Source organism: Aspergillus steynii, assembly GCF_002849105.1.
Source record: "Aspergillus steynii IBT 23096 chromosome Unknown P170scaffold_2, whole genome shotgun sequence".
Lineage (NCBI taxonomy): Eukaryota > Fungi > Ascomycota > Eurotiomycetes > Eurotiales > Aspergillaceae > Aspergillus > Aspergillus steynii.
In genome coordinates this window covers 4,589,853-4,605,044 of record NW_020194399.1, presented here as the reverse complement: position 1 = coordinate 4,605,044, position 15,192 = coordinate 4,589,853, and the positions used below count along the sequence as shown (strand labels likewise).

The 15,192-nt window shown below is 53.3% G+C and overlaps 5 protein-coding genes across 5 annotated transcripts; 1 reads left to right on the top strand and 4 right to left on the bottom strand.

The window, feature by feature from the left end:
• Positions 1–196: 196 nt before the first annotated feature.
• On the bottom strand, positions 197–3,849 carry P170DRAFT_434731 (uncharacterized protein). Its single transcript, XM_024848781.1, has one exon. The coding sequence runs from the start codon at positions 3,661–3,663 to the stop codon at positions 535–537; it is 3,129 nt and encodes a 1,042-aa protein (XP_024708311.1). The 5' UTR covers positions 3,664–3,849; the 3' UTR covers positions 197–534.
• A 407-nt stretch (positions 3,850–4,256) lies between these two features.
• P170DRAFT_472889 (uncharacterized protein) lies at positions 4,257–4,644 on the bottom strand (the record flags this gene model as incomplete). The annotated part of the gene is made up of 2 exons (XM_024852992.1): positions 4,257–4,487; positions 4,552–4,644. 2 exons carry the CDS (start codon positions 4,642–4,644, stop codon positions 4,257–4,259), a joined length of 324 nt encoding a protein of 107 aa, XP_024708310.1.
• Positions 4,645–6,001: 1,357 nt separating this feature from the next.
• P170DRAFT_434729 (kinetochore-associated Ndc80 complex subunit NDC80) lies at positions 6,002–8,413 on the bottom strand. Its single transcript, XM_024848780.1, has one exon. The coding sequence runs from the start codon at positions 8,236–8,238 to the stop codon at positions 6,067–6,069; it is 2,172 nt and encodes a 723-aa protein (XP_024708309.1). The 5' UTR covers positions 8,239–8,413; the 3' UTR covers positions 6,002–6,066.
• Positions 8,414–8,873: 460 nt separating this feature from the next.
• On the top strand, positions 8,874–12,048 carry pex14 (putative peroxisomal membrane anchor protein (Pex14); the record flags this gene model as incomplete). Its single annotated transcript, XM_024851412.1, has 7 exons — positions 8,874–8,903; positions 9,059–9,309; positions 9,377–9,461; positions 9,512–10,241; positions 10,735–11,098; positions 11,154–11,485; positions 11,550–12,048. 7 exons carry the CDS (start codon positions 8,874–8,876, stop codon positions 11,990–11,992), a joined length of 2,235 nt encoding a protein of 744 aa, XP_024708308.1. The 3' UTR covers positions 11,993–12,048.
• Positions 12,049–12,882: 834 nt separating this feature from the next.
• Positions 12,883–14,746, bottom strand: P170DRAFT_324410 (ABC transporter ATP-binding protein; the record flags this gene model as incomplete). The annotated part of the gene is made up of 3 exons (XM_024843334.1): positions 12,883–13,015; positions 13,072–14,503; positions 14,596–14,746. Coding segments are annotated over 3 exons (1,716 nt in total), but the record flags the coding sequence as incomplete, so codon positions are not given.
• Positions 14,747–15,192: the final 446 nt, after the last annotated feature.

Below are 15,192 nucleotides of genomic sequence, written 5' to 3'. Positions count from 1 at the left end.
TGATTTCATATTTGACATATCATCAATGTCTTATGTCTTAGATATGTGTTGGGATAAAGGTGTCTAATGACTACTGCGGAATTGGAAAGAGATATTGTTCGTTCAAGTTAATGGTGCTGCGAGAATGCGAATGCAAATGTAAATGCAAATATAAATGTAAATGCCAATGAGTAGATTATCTATATTACAGTAGGTAGAACCAGCGTTACACGCTCTGATAACATGTCTGAGTTATATACAACACTCGGGTATGTCGTGGGACATCATGCCAGGCGATCATGATCCAATTTCACGATGGAAAAACAGAGTAGGGATAAAGAAAAAGATGTCTATCTGTCTATCCGTCTGTTTTTTTGGCAGTATCCAATGAACTCCGTTAATGCAAATGAGATAAAAAGGTAGGTGGATGGGCAACTGAGCAACCGAGATGCTGAAGGGTCAGGGAGCCGAACCAAATCAAACCAAGTCCGAGAAATAGGGAAATAGAAAAGAGGAGGTAATGTACACGTGTTATATATGCAAGGATTACAGATCCTATGGAGTGGCAGCATCAGTATCGGTAGTAGTAGATGCCGATTGAGCAGCCGATCTCTTCTCCATCCGCTCTTTGCGCTGTTTGCGCAATTCCTTTTTCCGCCGGTACACGAGGCCGCCGACTTCGCGGTTCACTTCCCGGCGGCGAAGACCCAAGGATTCAAATCGCTGGGCGCAGAATTCGAGGATGGCGATCGCGGGGTTCGTGGCCGGGGGTGTCTTCTTCTTCGATGATGGGGAGGAGTCGGTGTCCTGCTCCGGCTCGACGGCATCGGTGGATTGAAGGAAGTCGTCGTGTTCCTTGACGGCGGCCTGGGCGATGATGCGCACCGTGTTCGGGTTCGGGATTACTGCGTTCTGCTGGAGCTCGTGGAAGTAGACCGAGTCGAAGTGCGGATCGCCCATGGCTGGGTTGCGCTCGCTGTGCTGGTAGAGGCGGGTCATCCCGCCTTTATGGCGACGACGACCAGCAGGCGATAGAATGTCGAGGCACCATTGCTGCCACAGGCGTTTTCCGGCTGCACTGCCTCGTGTGTCAACGACAGCAGAGAGGAGGGGGTGGAAGGCTGCGGAGGGAATATAGGGGATTCTGGAGTGCGCGGTCGGTGTGTATTGAAGGGTGGCAGCTGCAGCGACGTCGTGGAGAGCACCGGGGATGGAGAGGAAGACTTGATGGATACTGTAGAGGGATCGGTTCTGGAACGTATTTTCGAGGTGGGGCTGCGATTCGTTGAATTCTCCGTGGAGAACCCTGAGAAGGATGGATCTCGCTTGAGTGAGGCTCTCTTCCAGACGTTCTCTTTCCGAAGGATCGGGTGATTGTTGCTGTTGAATGGCATGGTCTATCCGGACGATTTCCGCGGCGAGGGCGATCACATTGCTGTGGCCCCAGGATTTCAGTCGAAAGTCGCGGAGATATTCTAGCGTGAAGGCCACCGAGTCCCACTGGCGCATGGCAATCTGGAAGTTCAACAGGGCGCGCAGAGTGTTTGTTGACAGGGGCTGCGAGAGAGACTGTACCGCGGAGTCGCACACTTGGCTATTGTTGGTGGCAGTGGCGAACCGAATGATGGACGGCGTCAGAGCCTGGTTGCCATATAACTTCAGAGGAATAGGAGGGCCGTCGATGTCATCGGACAAGAGTAGCCACTCCCCAAAGGTGAATGCACGCGACGCCGTAGCCAGATCCAGAAGCTCCGCGAGAGTGAGGACCGACAGCTGTGGCATTGACGTGTCAAGTGGGAGGAGGGAAACGAGCTTGCTGAAGTTAAGGACAGGGAGATTTTCGGAATCGGGGGAGTTTTCCTGCGCGAAAAACTCGTCGATGCGGTACATCTTGCTAGCATCAATCACTCTCTGGAGCCATTCAATCGCATTGATGGCGTCTCCACATAGCTTCTGCGAAGAGAAAGATCGGACGTTGTACTCAATGAGCCCAGCCATGGCCCAGCTCTCATGGCAGATTTGTGATGGCCGCAGTCGCTCCAAATCGTCCTCATCAACGGGATCTAGGTCGAGATTCCATGGTGGTACCACATGGGGAGTGAAACGGAGAATTTTTTCGAAAGCTTCAGGGTCGACCTCCTGGTTGAAGCCTCTGGATTCAACGACACGAACAACAAACCGGTTGGTCGCCATGTTGGTGGGTAGGAGAGCCTCGCCAGTCGTTTCTGAGGCCATTGCAAACTTGAGGACAGAGGCCTGGTCTATAAGCATCGTTGGCGAAATGCCTCGGAAGCCCAGACCGAGATAGACTTGATTGGGCACGTTGTCTAGCAATGCTGCGGCAACCTCAAGACTGACCGTCCGTTTCCCCAGACCGTTGAAAGGTGGAGGAGTAGTACGCTTTCGTAATGACGGTGTACGCTCCTCGGCAGGAGTATGGCGCCAGGATTCTTCCTGGTCGATGTTCGTCTTCCATACTAGTTCTGGACGCTGGAGAAGAGGCCTCCAGCTTTCAAACTTCCACGCCAGATCCCCTGCGCGTCGTTTCATTTGGTTGACAAGCCACACGCCTTCCTTGACATGTCCATGCTCGACGCAGCACCACAGGATAAACTCTAGCCAGATCTCGGGTCCAAGTTCGCGAATGCCCATCTTGAAGGGAAGATACGGAGAATCCTCGCCAGCGGCAGCAGCCTGAGCTGCCACCTCGGCCTCGTGCATCAGCCAAGCGGCATCCGACAGAACGTTCATGATATGTGTTGAAAGGAGGTGCATTCCGGGCGGTCGAAAGACAGTCTGGTGGGCCGTCGGAGGAACGTACTTGTACAATCGATCAGCAACGGCCCCCGAATGGTGCAAACGTGCCAGGATTCGGAACACGCAAGACATCGCTAGTTTCGACTCATTTGGCGAGGCGTCGGCCGCATCTAGCACGATGGAACCCAAGCCTTGCCATACTTCTGCCATTATCCGTTTCGAATGATCGTGAGCGAAGGGTCTTTCGGTAAACGCATCTAAGCTTGTCAATCCAGAGACCGGCGGGGACCCAGATAATGATTCGGGTCGCGGAGCCGAGTCTGCACTCTGATCAGTAAGCTGGTCCAGCGATAAGCCAGTACCACGACCCCAGCTGTAATCAGAGAGGTGTCGAACGGGCACCGCAACCTCATTGAGTGCATCCGCAGCATCGAGCAATTGGTTCGTCAAGTGATACACCGCAGGCCAGTTATTGAACCGGAATCCCAGATGAGCCAAAAGGTCTAGGCCTCCGAACGATCTTGCGTTCATCAACAAATTATTCAACTCAAGGGTGCGCGCGAACGACTCCTGGGTCGGAGTTGTTGCTGCGGTAGCTGATGTAGTATCCTCGTCGGCGTCTTGCGAGCATCTCCGTAACGATGGCGGTAGGTATTGTTCCAACAAAACCATCCATGCCTCCAGATCGGACTGTTGCTGCCAAGGAACGGGGCATTTCTTCGTCTCCGCCGAAGCATAGTTTTCAAGTAACCGGCGATCGAACGGAGGAGGCCTGGAGCTGACCGAGTACTGGCGACTCCATTGTCGCCTTCCCGGAGAGGATCTCCAGCTCCGGAGCCCCGAATGCAGCGAAGCACCGAGTACGCGACGGTTGAGAGACGAGACCGAGGGGCGCAAGAGACGAGCTGGACACAGGCACCTTTTCATGACACGACGGAGGATCTAGCGGATGCAGCCTGTAGGCGGAGGAAATCCAAATCTCGATATGACCGACGGAGGGATGATCTGTGGCGCATGTCTAAGTCCTGGATCGATAGCGCATTTCTCGGGAACCGGTAGAAGGGGAGTCGAGAGCCGCACAAGGCCAGCGCGAGTGGTGAGTGTTGCAGAGCGACTTTTTCTTTTGTTCTCCTCGCTGCTTCTTCGGCGTCGCTCGACTTATTTTTCGGGATGACTCAGCCGGCCCGGTGCCAGCCAATCAGCGGCCGAGGATTTGCACATCCGACACGTGACCACATCACCTACTAGACCATATTACTATTTACTACCTAGAATGCTACCTATATTACTAGAATACGAGATTGATACGCAATAGGCTACTAGGCTACTATATTGGCCCGACTACTTGATATGCTGGACACCCCGGTTGATTCATCCCGTCAAATCCGTATCATTCCGCTGCTAACATACATACATGGCGACTCGGTCACCTCAAATGAACGACTGATCCAGCAGCAATCTAGTGCCCATGTCTAACCACCAGGGCCCTCCGAACCAATGGCGAGTATTGCAACTCCAGCCTAAGCATTCAGACCACGGAGCTGACGAGCATGAATGCGCCTGACCGGGAAGTTGGGGCTTCCGTGCGGAGGAGCATCGCCAGGAGGGAAAGGAAAGCCGGGCGTCGGAGTTGGCCAGGGGGGAATGGAGCTCGAGCTGGGAGGGTAGCTGCCCGTGGGACGGGGCACACCCGGGGGCCACGGAGTCGACGAAGGAGGGCCCGTGGGAGATGGAGTCGGGGTGCTCGACGGCTGGAGGAGATGATGAGCGAGGCCACATGGGATTGTGATTCATGGATCAGCCACTAGTACTCACTACAGGCAGGATGGAGTATACACCATTGTCCTGAGCCACAACCGGGGCGATGAAGAGAGCTGCCGCCGCCCCAAGAATAGTGAAGACCTTCATGATGATGGTTGTTGGGAGAGGGGGTCTGGAAAATGAATGGACTTGACGTCGAGGATAAAAGAAAGGATCGTGCACAGCACCCTTGAGGAAAAGATTAAGATAGTTGCGAGGTAGAGTTAGAATCAGAATGCGCCATGGCGAAGGGTGTTTATATACCCAAGTGAGTCAAACTGTGACATTTAGTTACCGCACGTCCTTTGCCCCTCCTCTTGCGCGAGTCCGACGTGCATTGGTTCCAGAGGATGATCCAGATCAACCAGACGGCGCCTTCATTAGGCAACGGGCTGCAAAAGTCCTATGTGTCTACTGGAGGGATCAGGTTTTCACGGGTCCCAATCGGGACGCACCTGAAGCGCTCCGGGCCCGAATGGGCGAAGGTTGGGAGAAAATATCCGCAATAATGATAATAATAATACAGTCAGACATTCCGACTCTGACGAGGAGTCGGACTTGACCGGTCCCTGGCGTTTGATAGTGTAGCATCGGCACTCAATAGGAAGATGGAATGTGCATGCAAACCCCAGCCGCCGGGCCTAAACAAGCCATGATAGACGGACGATCGGGACGACCAGTCCATGTAGAACTGTCAACAACGAGAGGTCCGACGAGCCAAGGGCGGCAGAGGCATGAAGATCCCCGTCGGACGGCATCAGTGGACGTGGTTCGCAGGAGCATGTGAGAGGGCATTGGGTGCGGCTGGCGTGATGGCGCCGCCAAGTAAACCCATCCTTGCAGCGTCTGGCATCATCAGCCTCGAGCAGACATCCCGTGTGTGCTGCCGATCAGGGTGGCCGACGTCAGCTCATGAGAGATGGAAAAAGGTCGACAGGAACTGGCCCCGTCGGACAAAAGCAGGGACACCCGAGATAACGGCGACGATCAGCCTCCCGATCATTCTTGCTCCAATCAACGGTCGCTCACCCTGTCACATCCTGATCACGGCGCGCGATGGTGGGCCAATCTGGACTGAAGGCTTGGATCTAGTGCCAATAGCTGAAACAGCGCCTGGTTAGCCAGAACAGGCCGTGCTCTTGACTGTCACAACTCACCGATTGATTATTTTGTTTTTTCGGGACACGATGGCGGAGGGAGTATCCAAAAGGAGAGGATGAAAGGCAACACAATCACTAATTATTGAGCCCGGGGGATCTATGTACAAGACAGTCGGACTCAGGCTACCAATCAACAATCAAGGTCATAAACAAAGAAGCCCAAAAGGTATCGAGAATATGCATAATAATCACGGCAATCCCTGACCAAGACAAGGGAAAAAAAAGAAAAAGAAAAGTGTGTATCGCGACACGTATTCCCAGCCAAACCCAGACAAAAAAAAAATCGACAGAAATCAAAAATTGACCCAAACTCCCCGCGGTGATCGTCAATCATGATACGGAGGATGTCGAGCACACCAATGTAACCTCACTATTCCTCGACGAACTGATCATCGTCGCCCATCGGCATGTCACCGCCAAGCTCCTGTTCGACTTCATCCACCACGAAGCTTTCGTAATCCTCGAGACCTTTCTGGACGTGAACCTTGAACCGGATCACGTCGTTCAGCATACTTTCCACGTTCGTATGCAGCTCCTCCCGGAGTGCGTTGGCCCGCAGAGTGAGCTGTTCGTATTCGATGTTGGTGTTCATCTCGCGCTGCTCCATCAATTGGACGCTCTCGCTTAGGGTCGCCCGCATTTTGGCCAGTTCCTTCTCCATTTTCTCGATCTGGGCATCCGACGCCAGCTTCTGCGTGGTTGTGATTTCCTTGGTGCGCTCGAATTCCTCCTCTGCTGCGCGTCGCTTATGCTCCAAAGCCTCGACCTCACTCCGCTTTTCATCCATCGCCTCCTTGATGTTGTCCAGGAGATTGCGCCGGTCCAGATCGGCATCGATGGCGTTCTTGCGTCGCTCGTTGATCTCCTTTCTGAGCGCCTGGAGACTGCTGCGAACCGAGCCTCGTAGGTCCAGATTGAGTAGATGGGCCGGGTGGTAGCCGGTGAATGGCTCCGCAAGGAGTCTGTCTCCCTCGGGTGAAATCCGGTTGGGCGCCCCGCCGATCTGTGAAGTGGAAAAGTTACTTTCGTTGACATTGAGGCTGAGCTCGTAGTCCTGTCCTTTGGCATTGACAGCGGACACGGGGATCAGACTGGTCTGGTAGCCCAGCGTGTTGTAAGTCTTGACGATCTCCTCCAGGTCCTCAAGCTTTTTGCTCGCATCTCCCTCCTTCGCCATAACGCGCGAGTGGGTTTCCTCTAGACGGTTGACCGTGTCGTCAAGGCTCTTTTGCAATCGCTCGCGTTCGGTGTTCATGCGATCGATGTCCTGGATCGTAATTCCCTGCCTGTCGACACTCGCTTGGAGACCCGAACGTTCCTCCTCCGCGGCAAGTAACTCCGCCTCGGTCTTCTTGAGCTCGTCATCTAGGAACTTGAGGCGAGTCTCGTACTTCTCAATCTTGCCCTGAACGTTCTGGTTGTAGTCCTCAAACTTTCTTTTGTCGTCCTCCAAGATCCGGAAATGCTTGTCGAGCTTTGCGATATCGGGCGCATTCTTCTCCATCTCCTCGATCTGGTCACGCAGAGCCCGATTTTCGGTCTCGAGAACCTCCATCTCCTGCACGTACTTCTCATTGCCCCTTTCAAACTCCTGGGCCATGACCTCCACGTGAGGCACCAGGCGTTTCTCGGCCGTCTCGTCATCTTCATCCTCGCCGCCTTGTAGCCAATCACGGTAAGCGCCCGTGAGGAAACGGAAGATGATGCGGTCTCCGGAGACATCCACACCCATCTCTGCACATGCCTCATCGTACTCTCCCGAGTCAAACCTCTGCATCATCTGCGCCAATTGCATCAACCAATGCAGCATACCGAGGAACGTGGGCCAGTTCTGACCACCCACGGCCGCAATCTGCGACTTGGTGATGCCTTTTTCGTAGGGATAGCGCAGTTGTTTCAGGATGGGCGGGACCTCGGAATCCATGCTCTTTTGGAACCGGTACCCGGGATCAATGCGATGATACAGCCATTGGAAGATGTAGTTGAAGTCCTTTTGGGTGGGAGACCGGAGCGTGTTCTGACCCAGAGAGTGCTTCATTTCCAATTCAAAGTTATTGTGGGTCAAATATTCCAGCAGCTCCTGTCCAATCCGAGCCTGGAATGATCGGTCCCTGAGAGGTCGCGGATCTCTGGGGACACCGGCCGCCGAGGGGACTTGGGTGAAAAAGGACTGGTGGCCCATGGCACCACCAACAGACGGTCGCGAAAAGACGCTGCTCCTTCGCTGCATGCTTTGCGATGACGGATTGGAAGACATGGGCGCTGGAGCGTAGCTCGGACGGCCGGCGCTAGCTCCTTGGAAGATATTGCTCGAGACGGAGCGCCTGACGGACGAGAGACCGGCATCAGCACCAAACCCCCCCGACGAAGACCGTTTGAAGTTAGGCTGCTGCGGGCGACTGGCAGAGTTCATCAGCGACATGCGCGTGTGCTGGGAAGTGTACGGAGGGTTTAAGGCGCCAATGGAACTGGTGCGTTTCATGGCCGACGACGGCTGAGGGAGAGAAGAGAAATTTTGGACGCTTCCCAGAGTCTGTGCCATTGACTATGTCAGTTTGAACTAACCCTGTGTCCATTCCTGACTGCGCAATGAAAAACGCCAAGAGGTACATTGGCTGTCGCTCGAATAAGATTGAGGGGGTTGCATACTTCTCGGGGGCGCCTGATACTGAATAGCCCAGTGTCCTGCGACATGATGGAAGGATAGCCGCCACTGCGGCTGAGAAGCAGAGCAGTTGACTCAAGAGCGCTATGGAGGAGTTGACCGAGTGCTGGGCAAGAATGCGCGAAGGGCAAGACTCCAACGAGCAGCGAGCAGAGGAGGGCAGACGAAAAAACGGGCGGCACAACAAGCGACGGCGGATGTAAACAAGACATGCCACTTTGGCCGCATGCAGCAGGCGGTGTGGCGCGGCGGAACAATGCGGCGCCGATGGCACGTGACTCTGGGGAATCTCCGCCGTTCGATACGGTACGGTACGGTACGGTGGTAATCACGGGCGACTTCCCGAGGTCCAGCGATCGCAGCCGACGAGCCTCTCTTCTCCCGCGCTCTCCATCTCCTGCGTCTCTCCTCCTCCTTCTCCTCTGTCTCCTCGACTCTGACGATTTCTCCCCATCAGAGGACCCCCGAGTGTGAACCTTCCCATACCAGAGAGCCTTGGTCATCTCACCACCATGGCTCGTGAGGAGCTGATCTCCTCTGCTGTAAGTTGAGCACTTATCTGGAGTTATGCTGTTTCCGGAATCGGAGCTGACCGTATCTCGCGATCATCAGGTTTCTTGTGTGTGCCAATAAATCCATTGCTCCCACCGATGTGTGTCATAATCCGGCCGATTCTAACTTCTTCGCAGTCCTGCAGGATCCGGCGGTAGCCTCGTCGCCGGTCGAGAAGAAAGTCGCATTCCTTCAGTCGAAGAACCTAACGAAAGAAGAGGTCGATATTGCCTTATCTCGCGCCGGTGAAGATCCTTCGGCAGCTGCAGCTGTAACTGCGTCCTCTTCATCTACCGGATATCAATCTCCTCCCCCGCAATCTGTCTACCGACCTCCCCCTCCCCCTTCCCAAGGATATGGATATCCCCCGTACGGTCAATGGCAACCCCCTCCAGAGTGAGTCGAACGTTCGCCGATATGTGATAGAGATAATCAACCGTGAGCTAACGTCGGTGAACTGCAGGCCTCCCAAGAGGGACTGGCGAGACTGGTTTATCATGGCGACGGTGATGGGTGGCGTAGGTTATGGAATGTACTTTGTTGCGAAGGTTAGCATTCTCCATGTTTTATTCGCTCGTGAAGGCTAACCTGGACACAGCGATACATTACGCCGTTGATCGCGCCGCCAACCCCGCCACAATTGGAGCAGGACAAGGAAAACATTGACGAGCAGTTTTCTCGTGCATTCACCTTGATCGAACAACTCTCCACCGATACCGCAGCCCTAAAATCGGCGGAGGAAGCCCGCACCGAGCGCCTGGATACTGCATTGCGGGAGGTGGAGAACCTTGTCGCGGACCTGAAGACCTCCTCTCGCCGGAGGGACGATGAAACTCGTCGCATCAGTGATGAAGTCAAGTCGTTGAAGGATGCCATTCCCAAGGCATTGGAAGGGGCCCGTGAAGGCAATGAGAATCGCCTGAAGGAGCTGGGCACCGAGTTGAAGAGCTTGAAGGTCCTTTTGGGCAACCGAATTGGTGGCGCCGGATCTAACTCTCCTGCCGTCGGAAAGTCTGTCGGCACATCTTTGCCTACTGCTTCTCGACCTTCGGAGGAGTCGACCCCCACCACGACCCCTGCCGCTGCTACTACCAACGGTGCCTCCGCCACTCCAGCTGCACAGGAATCTCAGCCCTCGACAGGGGCAGCACCCACAGCATCCACCCCGACCACTCCTTCCGCAGGTGGCAACCCTCTGTCGCAATTCAGCCGGTCCGCTTCTATCCCTGCCTGGCAGATGGCTGCTGCCAATCGCTCTAAAACTGCCTCCCCCGCCACTCCTGCCACTCCTACAGCCAATGCAGGAGATTCTTCCAGCAACACAACCGGTGAGCAGCAGAGTGCTTCGGCCAGCTAAGGAGATCACCAATCTCCACATTATCCTTTTGACGCCCATTGCATGTAGAAACCTTCTTGTTGTCTTCTTTTGTTGCCTATTCACTACCCTGTATTTATCATGAATTCAACGGAGCCAGAGACGACGGCCTGATTAAGAGAAGGATTATGAAAAAGAGCTCTTTGGCTTTACCAGAATGTGTTTGTCTTAATTTAACCAAAGATATACTTACTCCGTAGTCGGGGATCACATGAATCCGCCGGGGCCGAAAAAGCTTGGCATCGGCCGACTCCCGCGACGTCATTTTTCTCTTTTGTCCTCCCGTGTTTTTCCCCAGTATCATCTTCCTCCCCGACCATTCCCATACCTTCCCAGCATGCCATCCCCGGATCGCGCTGCCTCCTCGTCTCATCGACACCACCGTCGCCCAAGATCCAACTCTCGGTCTCGGTCTCGCACCCGCTCGCGCTCCCCCGATCGATCAGACAAACATCACCGCTCCGATAGACATCGAAGACACCACCACCACCATCACAGAGACAGCCACGGGCATTCCCACCGCGATCGCGACCATAAGAGCCACCGACACAGTCGACACCATGGCCATGATCACGGCCATCGCTCGCGACGCTCCGAACGGCCGTCTTCGTCATCACAACAACAGCATGCGCCGGTGCCTCCTCCCGCGCCCGTGATCCTGCCCATGCAGGCGCGCGAGCTCTCGAAGCGCGATCTCCCCACGTACGAGCCGATGTTTGCCATGTATCTGGATATTCAGAAGGGGATTATCTTGGAGGATTTGAGCGAGGAGGAGGTGAAGGGGCGGTGGAAGAGTTTCGTGGGAAAATGGTATGGATAAAATGAGAATCATGTATTGTGGGTGAAAGCTAACTTGATGGCACAGGAACCGCGGTCTCCTCGCTGAAGGCTGGTACGATCCGTCCACGTTAGAGAAAGCTCGTCGCGAAGCCGAATCCCATCCACCTGTGCCGTCTAGTCGCGGTCAGTTTCGCGGGTCACCGGATTACGAAGACCCGCGCGATGAAACTGCGGGAGCAAGCTCGAACGCCAACCTCCGTGATCCAGAAGTACAGGGCGACGCAGCGGAGGACGACGACAACGACGACGACGATGATTACGGACCCGGGCTTCCAACTAGGTACGGATTGTCGTTGACGGGACATCAGAATTCGGGGCCGTCAATTCCAACAATGCAGGACTTAGATTTGCGGAATGGTATGTATTCTCTACTCCTGATAGGGTTTTGAAGCTAGCTTGTTAATATGCTGGGATGTGATAGAATCGGCGGTCGAGGACGCCATTGCAGCGCGACAAGATGCACAAAAGTATCGCCGTGCAGAACTGCAGTCGCATAAGTCCGAAATGCGACAAATGGAAGACGAGGTGGCTCCACGCGCAGAGCCGGGAACACATGAGCGGCGCATGGAGAAACGCATGGAGACGGCAGCTGCTAACCGGGCTTTTGCACAAAATCGCCGAGGGGGGTCGCCTACAGATGCTGCTCCGGAGGAAGAGCTGATGGGATCTGGCGCGGATGATCTGGAGGCAATGAAGAAGGCGCAGGAGAAAGATCAACGTAAAAAGAATGAGCGAGAAATTAGGAGGGAGGAAATATTGCGAGCAAGGGCCGCCGAACGAGAGGAAAGGTTGCAACAATATCGACGCAAGGAAGACGAAACCATCGGATGGCTCAAAACGTTGGCTAAGCAAAGGTTTGGATAAACGACTCCTACCACCCCTATAGTAATTATTTGGATTGAAATCTCAATATCTTCCCCCTTCGTCTTTTTTCCCTTCTTCCCGTACACCTTATCCCTCCCGCAAACGTGGGCTTGTGTGCATGGTCACATTCTTTTGATTGGCCTTGTTGTAGTACCGAGATCCCCCCAGAATCGATCGTCTTTGCGAGACTAGACTGGGAATTGGTACTGGCCAGGGTCGAAATTCATATCGACAGGTTCACTCTCAGTGAGTTTTCTGCGCACAATCGGTTTGTACTTTGATCTTCTGGCCCTCTTTCGAGGTCTCTTCGGGTACGCCAATACAACACCATTGTCCATCTGCTGCAGGACAGGGGCATTTGCGCTGTCGCCTGTTTCCCCGTCGGTTGTTTCGCAATAGACAACTTTGCCATCCATGGGAGAAACCAAAGTGTCCATTGCTGTCGGTGGGAGGGTAGGCTGATGCAGGTTCTCCTTGCTCGTTTCATTGTGCTCCCGAAACTGCTCAGATGCTACGAGATATTGATTCTCCAGAACAGGGTATTGTGTATCTCCGCTAGTTTCTGCGGAAGGTCGTTGTGAACTTGGTATAAACTCCGGTGCATCGGGCTTCCACATTGTCCTCCGTAGCGATGAGGTGTCTGTAAAGAGCCTTTCATGAGGCCCCATAGAAAGACATGCGCTCTTCTGGTCTTGCAGATGCATGTTTCCAATTTTGCCAGACTCATCTTGGAACCATTCATCCATAGTCAGCATAGATGGATCGGTGGGATTGTTTGGATATCCACTGCGATAACGAGGGAAACTTTGGGTTGCTTTGGAGGATGGCAGGTCTCCTACTTGGACTTCGATACCTTGTTCCGTGGCTATCGGGGTAGGAGGCGTAGCCTTGACTTGCGACGACCAAAGACGGGAATAATAACCGTTTGCTGACATCAACGAGGCGTGATCTCCTTGCTCGATTAGTCTACCATGGTGTAAAACCAAGATTTTGTCCGCTCCGCTTACTGCAGAGAGACGACTTCTATGGGGGCGATTAGGTGTTGAAAAGAAGCGACGGAAGATTTGGACGGTACTCACGAGACTATGAAGGTGATCCTTCCTGTGCAGAGCTTTTTAAAGCTTCGTAGAACAGCTGATTCAGTATGACGGTCTAGATTGCTCGTTGCTTCATCAAGAAACACGACCTTTGGGTTTTTGATTATCATTCGTGCAACTGCAATACATTGCTGCTCGCCGGAGGATAATTTGACGCCGTGCCCTCCGAGAAATGTTTGGTATCCCTCTGGAAGTGAGTTGAAGAGGTCATGAAGTCCCACATCTTTGCATGCTTCGTACACTTTCGCTTCGCTGGCGAGAACGTCGGCATACCTTATGTTGTTCATGACCGTGTCGTGGAGTATAATCGGTTCCTGAGATACGATACCGATGCTGTTGCGTAGGCTCTCCAGCGTCACGTCTTGGATGTTTTGTCCATCGATGGTGATGATTCCCGGGTGTGGATCGTACATGCGTACAAGCAATTTCGACAGGGTTGATTTCCCGCTTCCTGACGCTCCAACAAGACCTATGGTTTGACCGGCTTGTGCCTCAAAGCTGATGTGGTTCAACACACGTTTTTCTGCATAATAGCAGAAGCTGACATCTTGAAACTTGAGGTTTCCTCGATTCACTACTAGCGGTTTTGCATCCTTCTGATTGCGTATGCTCGGTTCAACTCTCAATCGTGCCACTAGGTCACACGTGTTGACAATACCCAGGGCTGAATCCCGGAAAATGCTGGGAAGAAGTTGAAGATGACTAGAGAGTCGCGTCCAGTAGAATACCAAGGTCACGAGTCCCCCAATCGGCTTGTTCTCCCAAGCGATCTGGTACGCTGCAAGAATAAATAGTCCAGTAGAGCCGGCGTATAACAAGCACGACCACGCAAAGAACTCTAGAAAAACGTCAAAGGAGAACGCAATCGAAGAGTACATGCGATCTGCGAGGGCAGCGCGATAGCGTAGCTTCTCGTGCTGGATGCGATTAAAATATACCACACCTGGCCAGTTGGAAGTCGCCTCATACAGACACTTATGCTCGGCTTCCATATCGCGTATCAGTTGTCCCTGTCTCCCTAGAAGTCTTGGTAGCATCTTGCCTGACACCCAAAAGGCGGCAATTATGATCGCACTGAAGGTCATCGCCATGTACATACCGAACATCCAATAGAGTACTGCAAAGGCTACCAAGACATCGACGAGGGATGGAACGATGTGAAAAACAAAGGAACGGACAAGATATCGAGCACCTATGACTTGACTGACCGACTCCCAAAGATTTGCTGCATTTGTTTTGTCATGAAAATCTCCCGGCAATGACATGATCTTGTCGAAAGCAGCCGTCCCAATCTTGAAGCAAAAGTGCTCCTCACAAGGAGACCACATGCATTTGCGTAACTGAGGGATACCCCCAGAAGACTCAAGGATCCAGAGACTTGCGAATGTGACTACCTCTCTGTATGGAATTTTGCCTATATAAAGCCATTGCGATAAGCATTAAATGGTTCGGATTTTCAGGTTTCCTTAGAGCAAATCATTCTCAGCAGCTTAAGAAAAGACCTACCAGAATTCACGGAAAAGGAATCAATGGCATGTCCTAGCTTCAACGGCACAAGGAAGATCAGAGCCCTGTCTATGAGCAGAAGGATGACAACTCCGCCGCACAGCAGCTGTAAAAAAGGCTTGTTTTGCGGCCAGAAGAAAGGCACAAGAAACTATGTCGATGTCAATAATTGTTGATAACACCACGAACCGAGAAGTATTTGGCTTACAGCGGTTTCCCTCAGATATGAGTTGGTTCCACTCTCCATATGACCCTCATGCGAAGAACGAAAGGGTTGATTCCAGGTAATCGAACCATATTGGGTGTCCTCATGTCCATTGGAGCTACTGTTCCTGCGTGGGGGGCCGTCGCTAAGCAAGGGTGACGTTTCCCCGTGAATGCGCCTGGAGGGCAATAATGACCCGGCTGAGATAACAACGAGGAGGAAGATGATTGTCAAGCGGGCTCCACGGACAATCGTGGCGATGGTAGCGAATGGACCGCCTAACGACTGCCAAGGTGGAGCCACCGACACAAAAAGGAGGACTTCCCCGACGCCGTATAAGATGGAACATCCGACAAGGGAAACGTATGAGGAAACCCGAGGGCCTGAGAGCT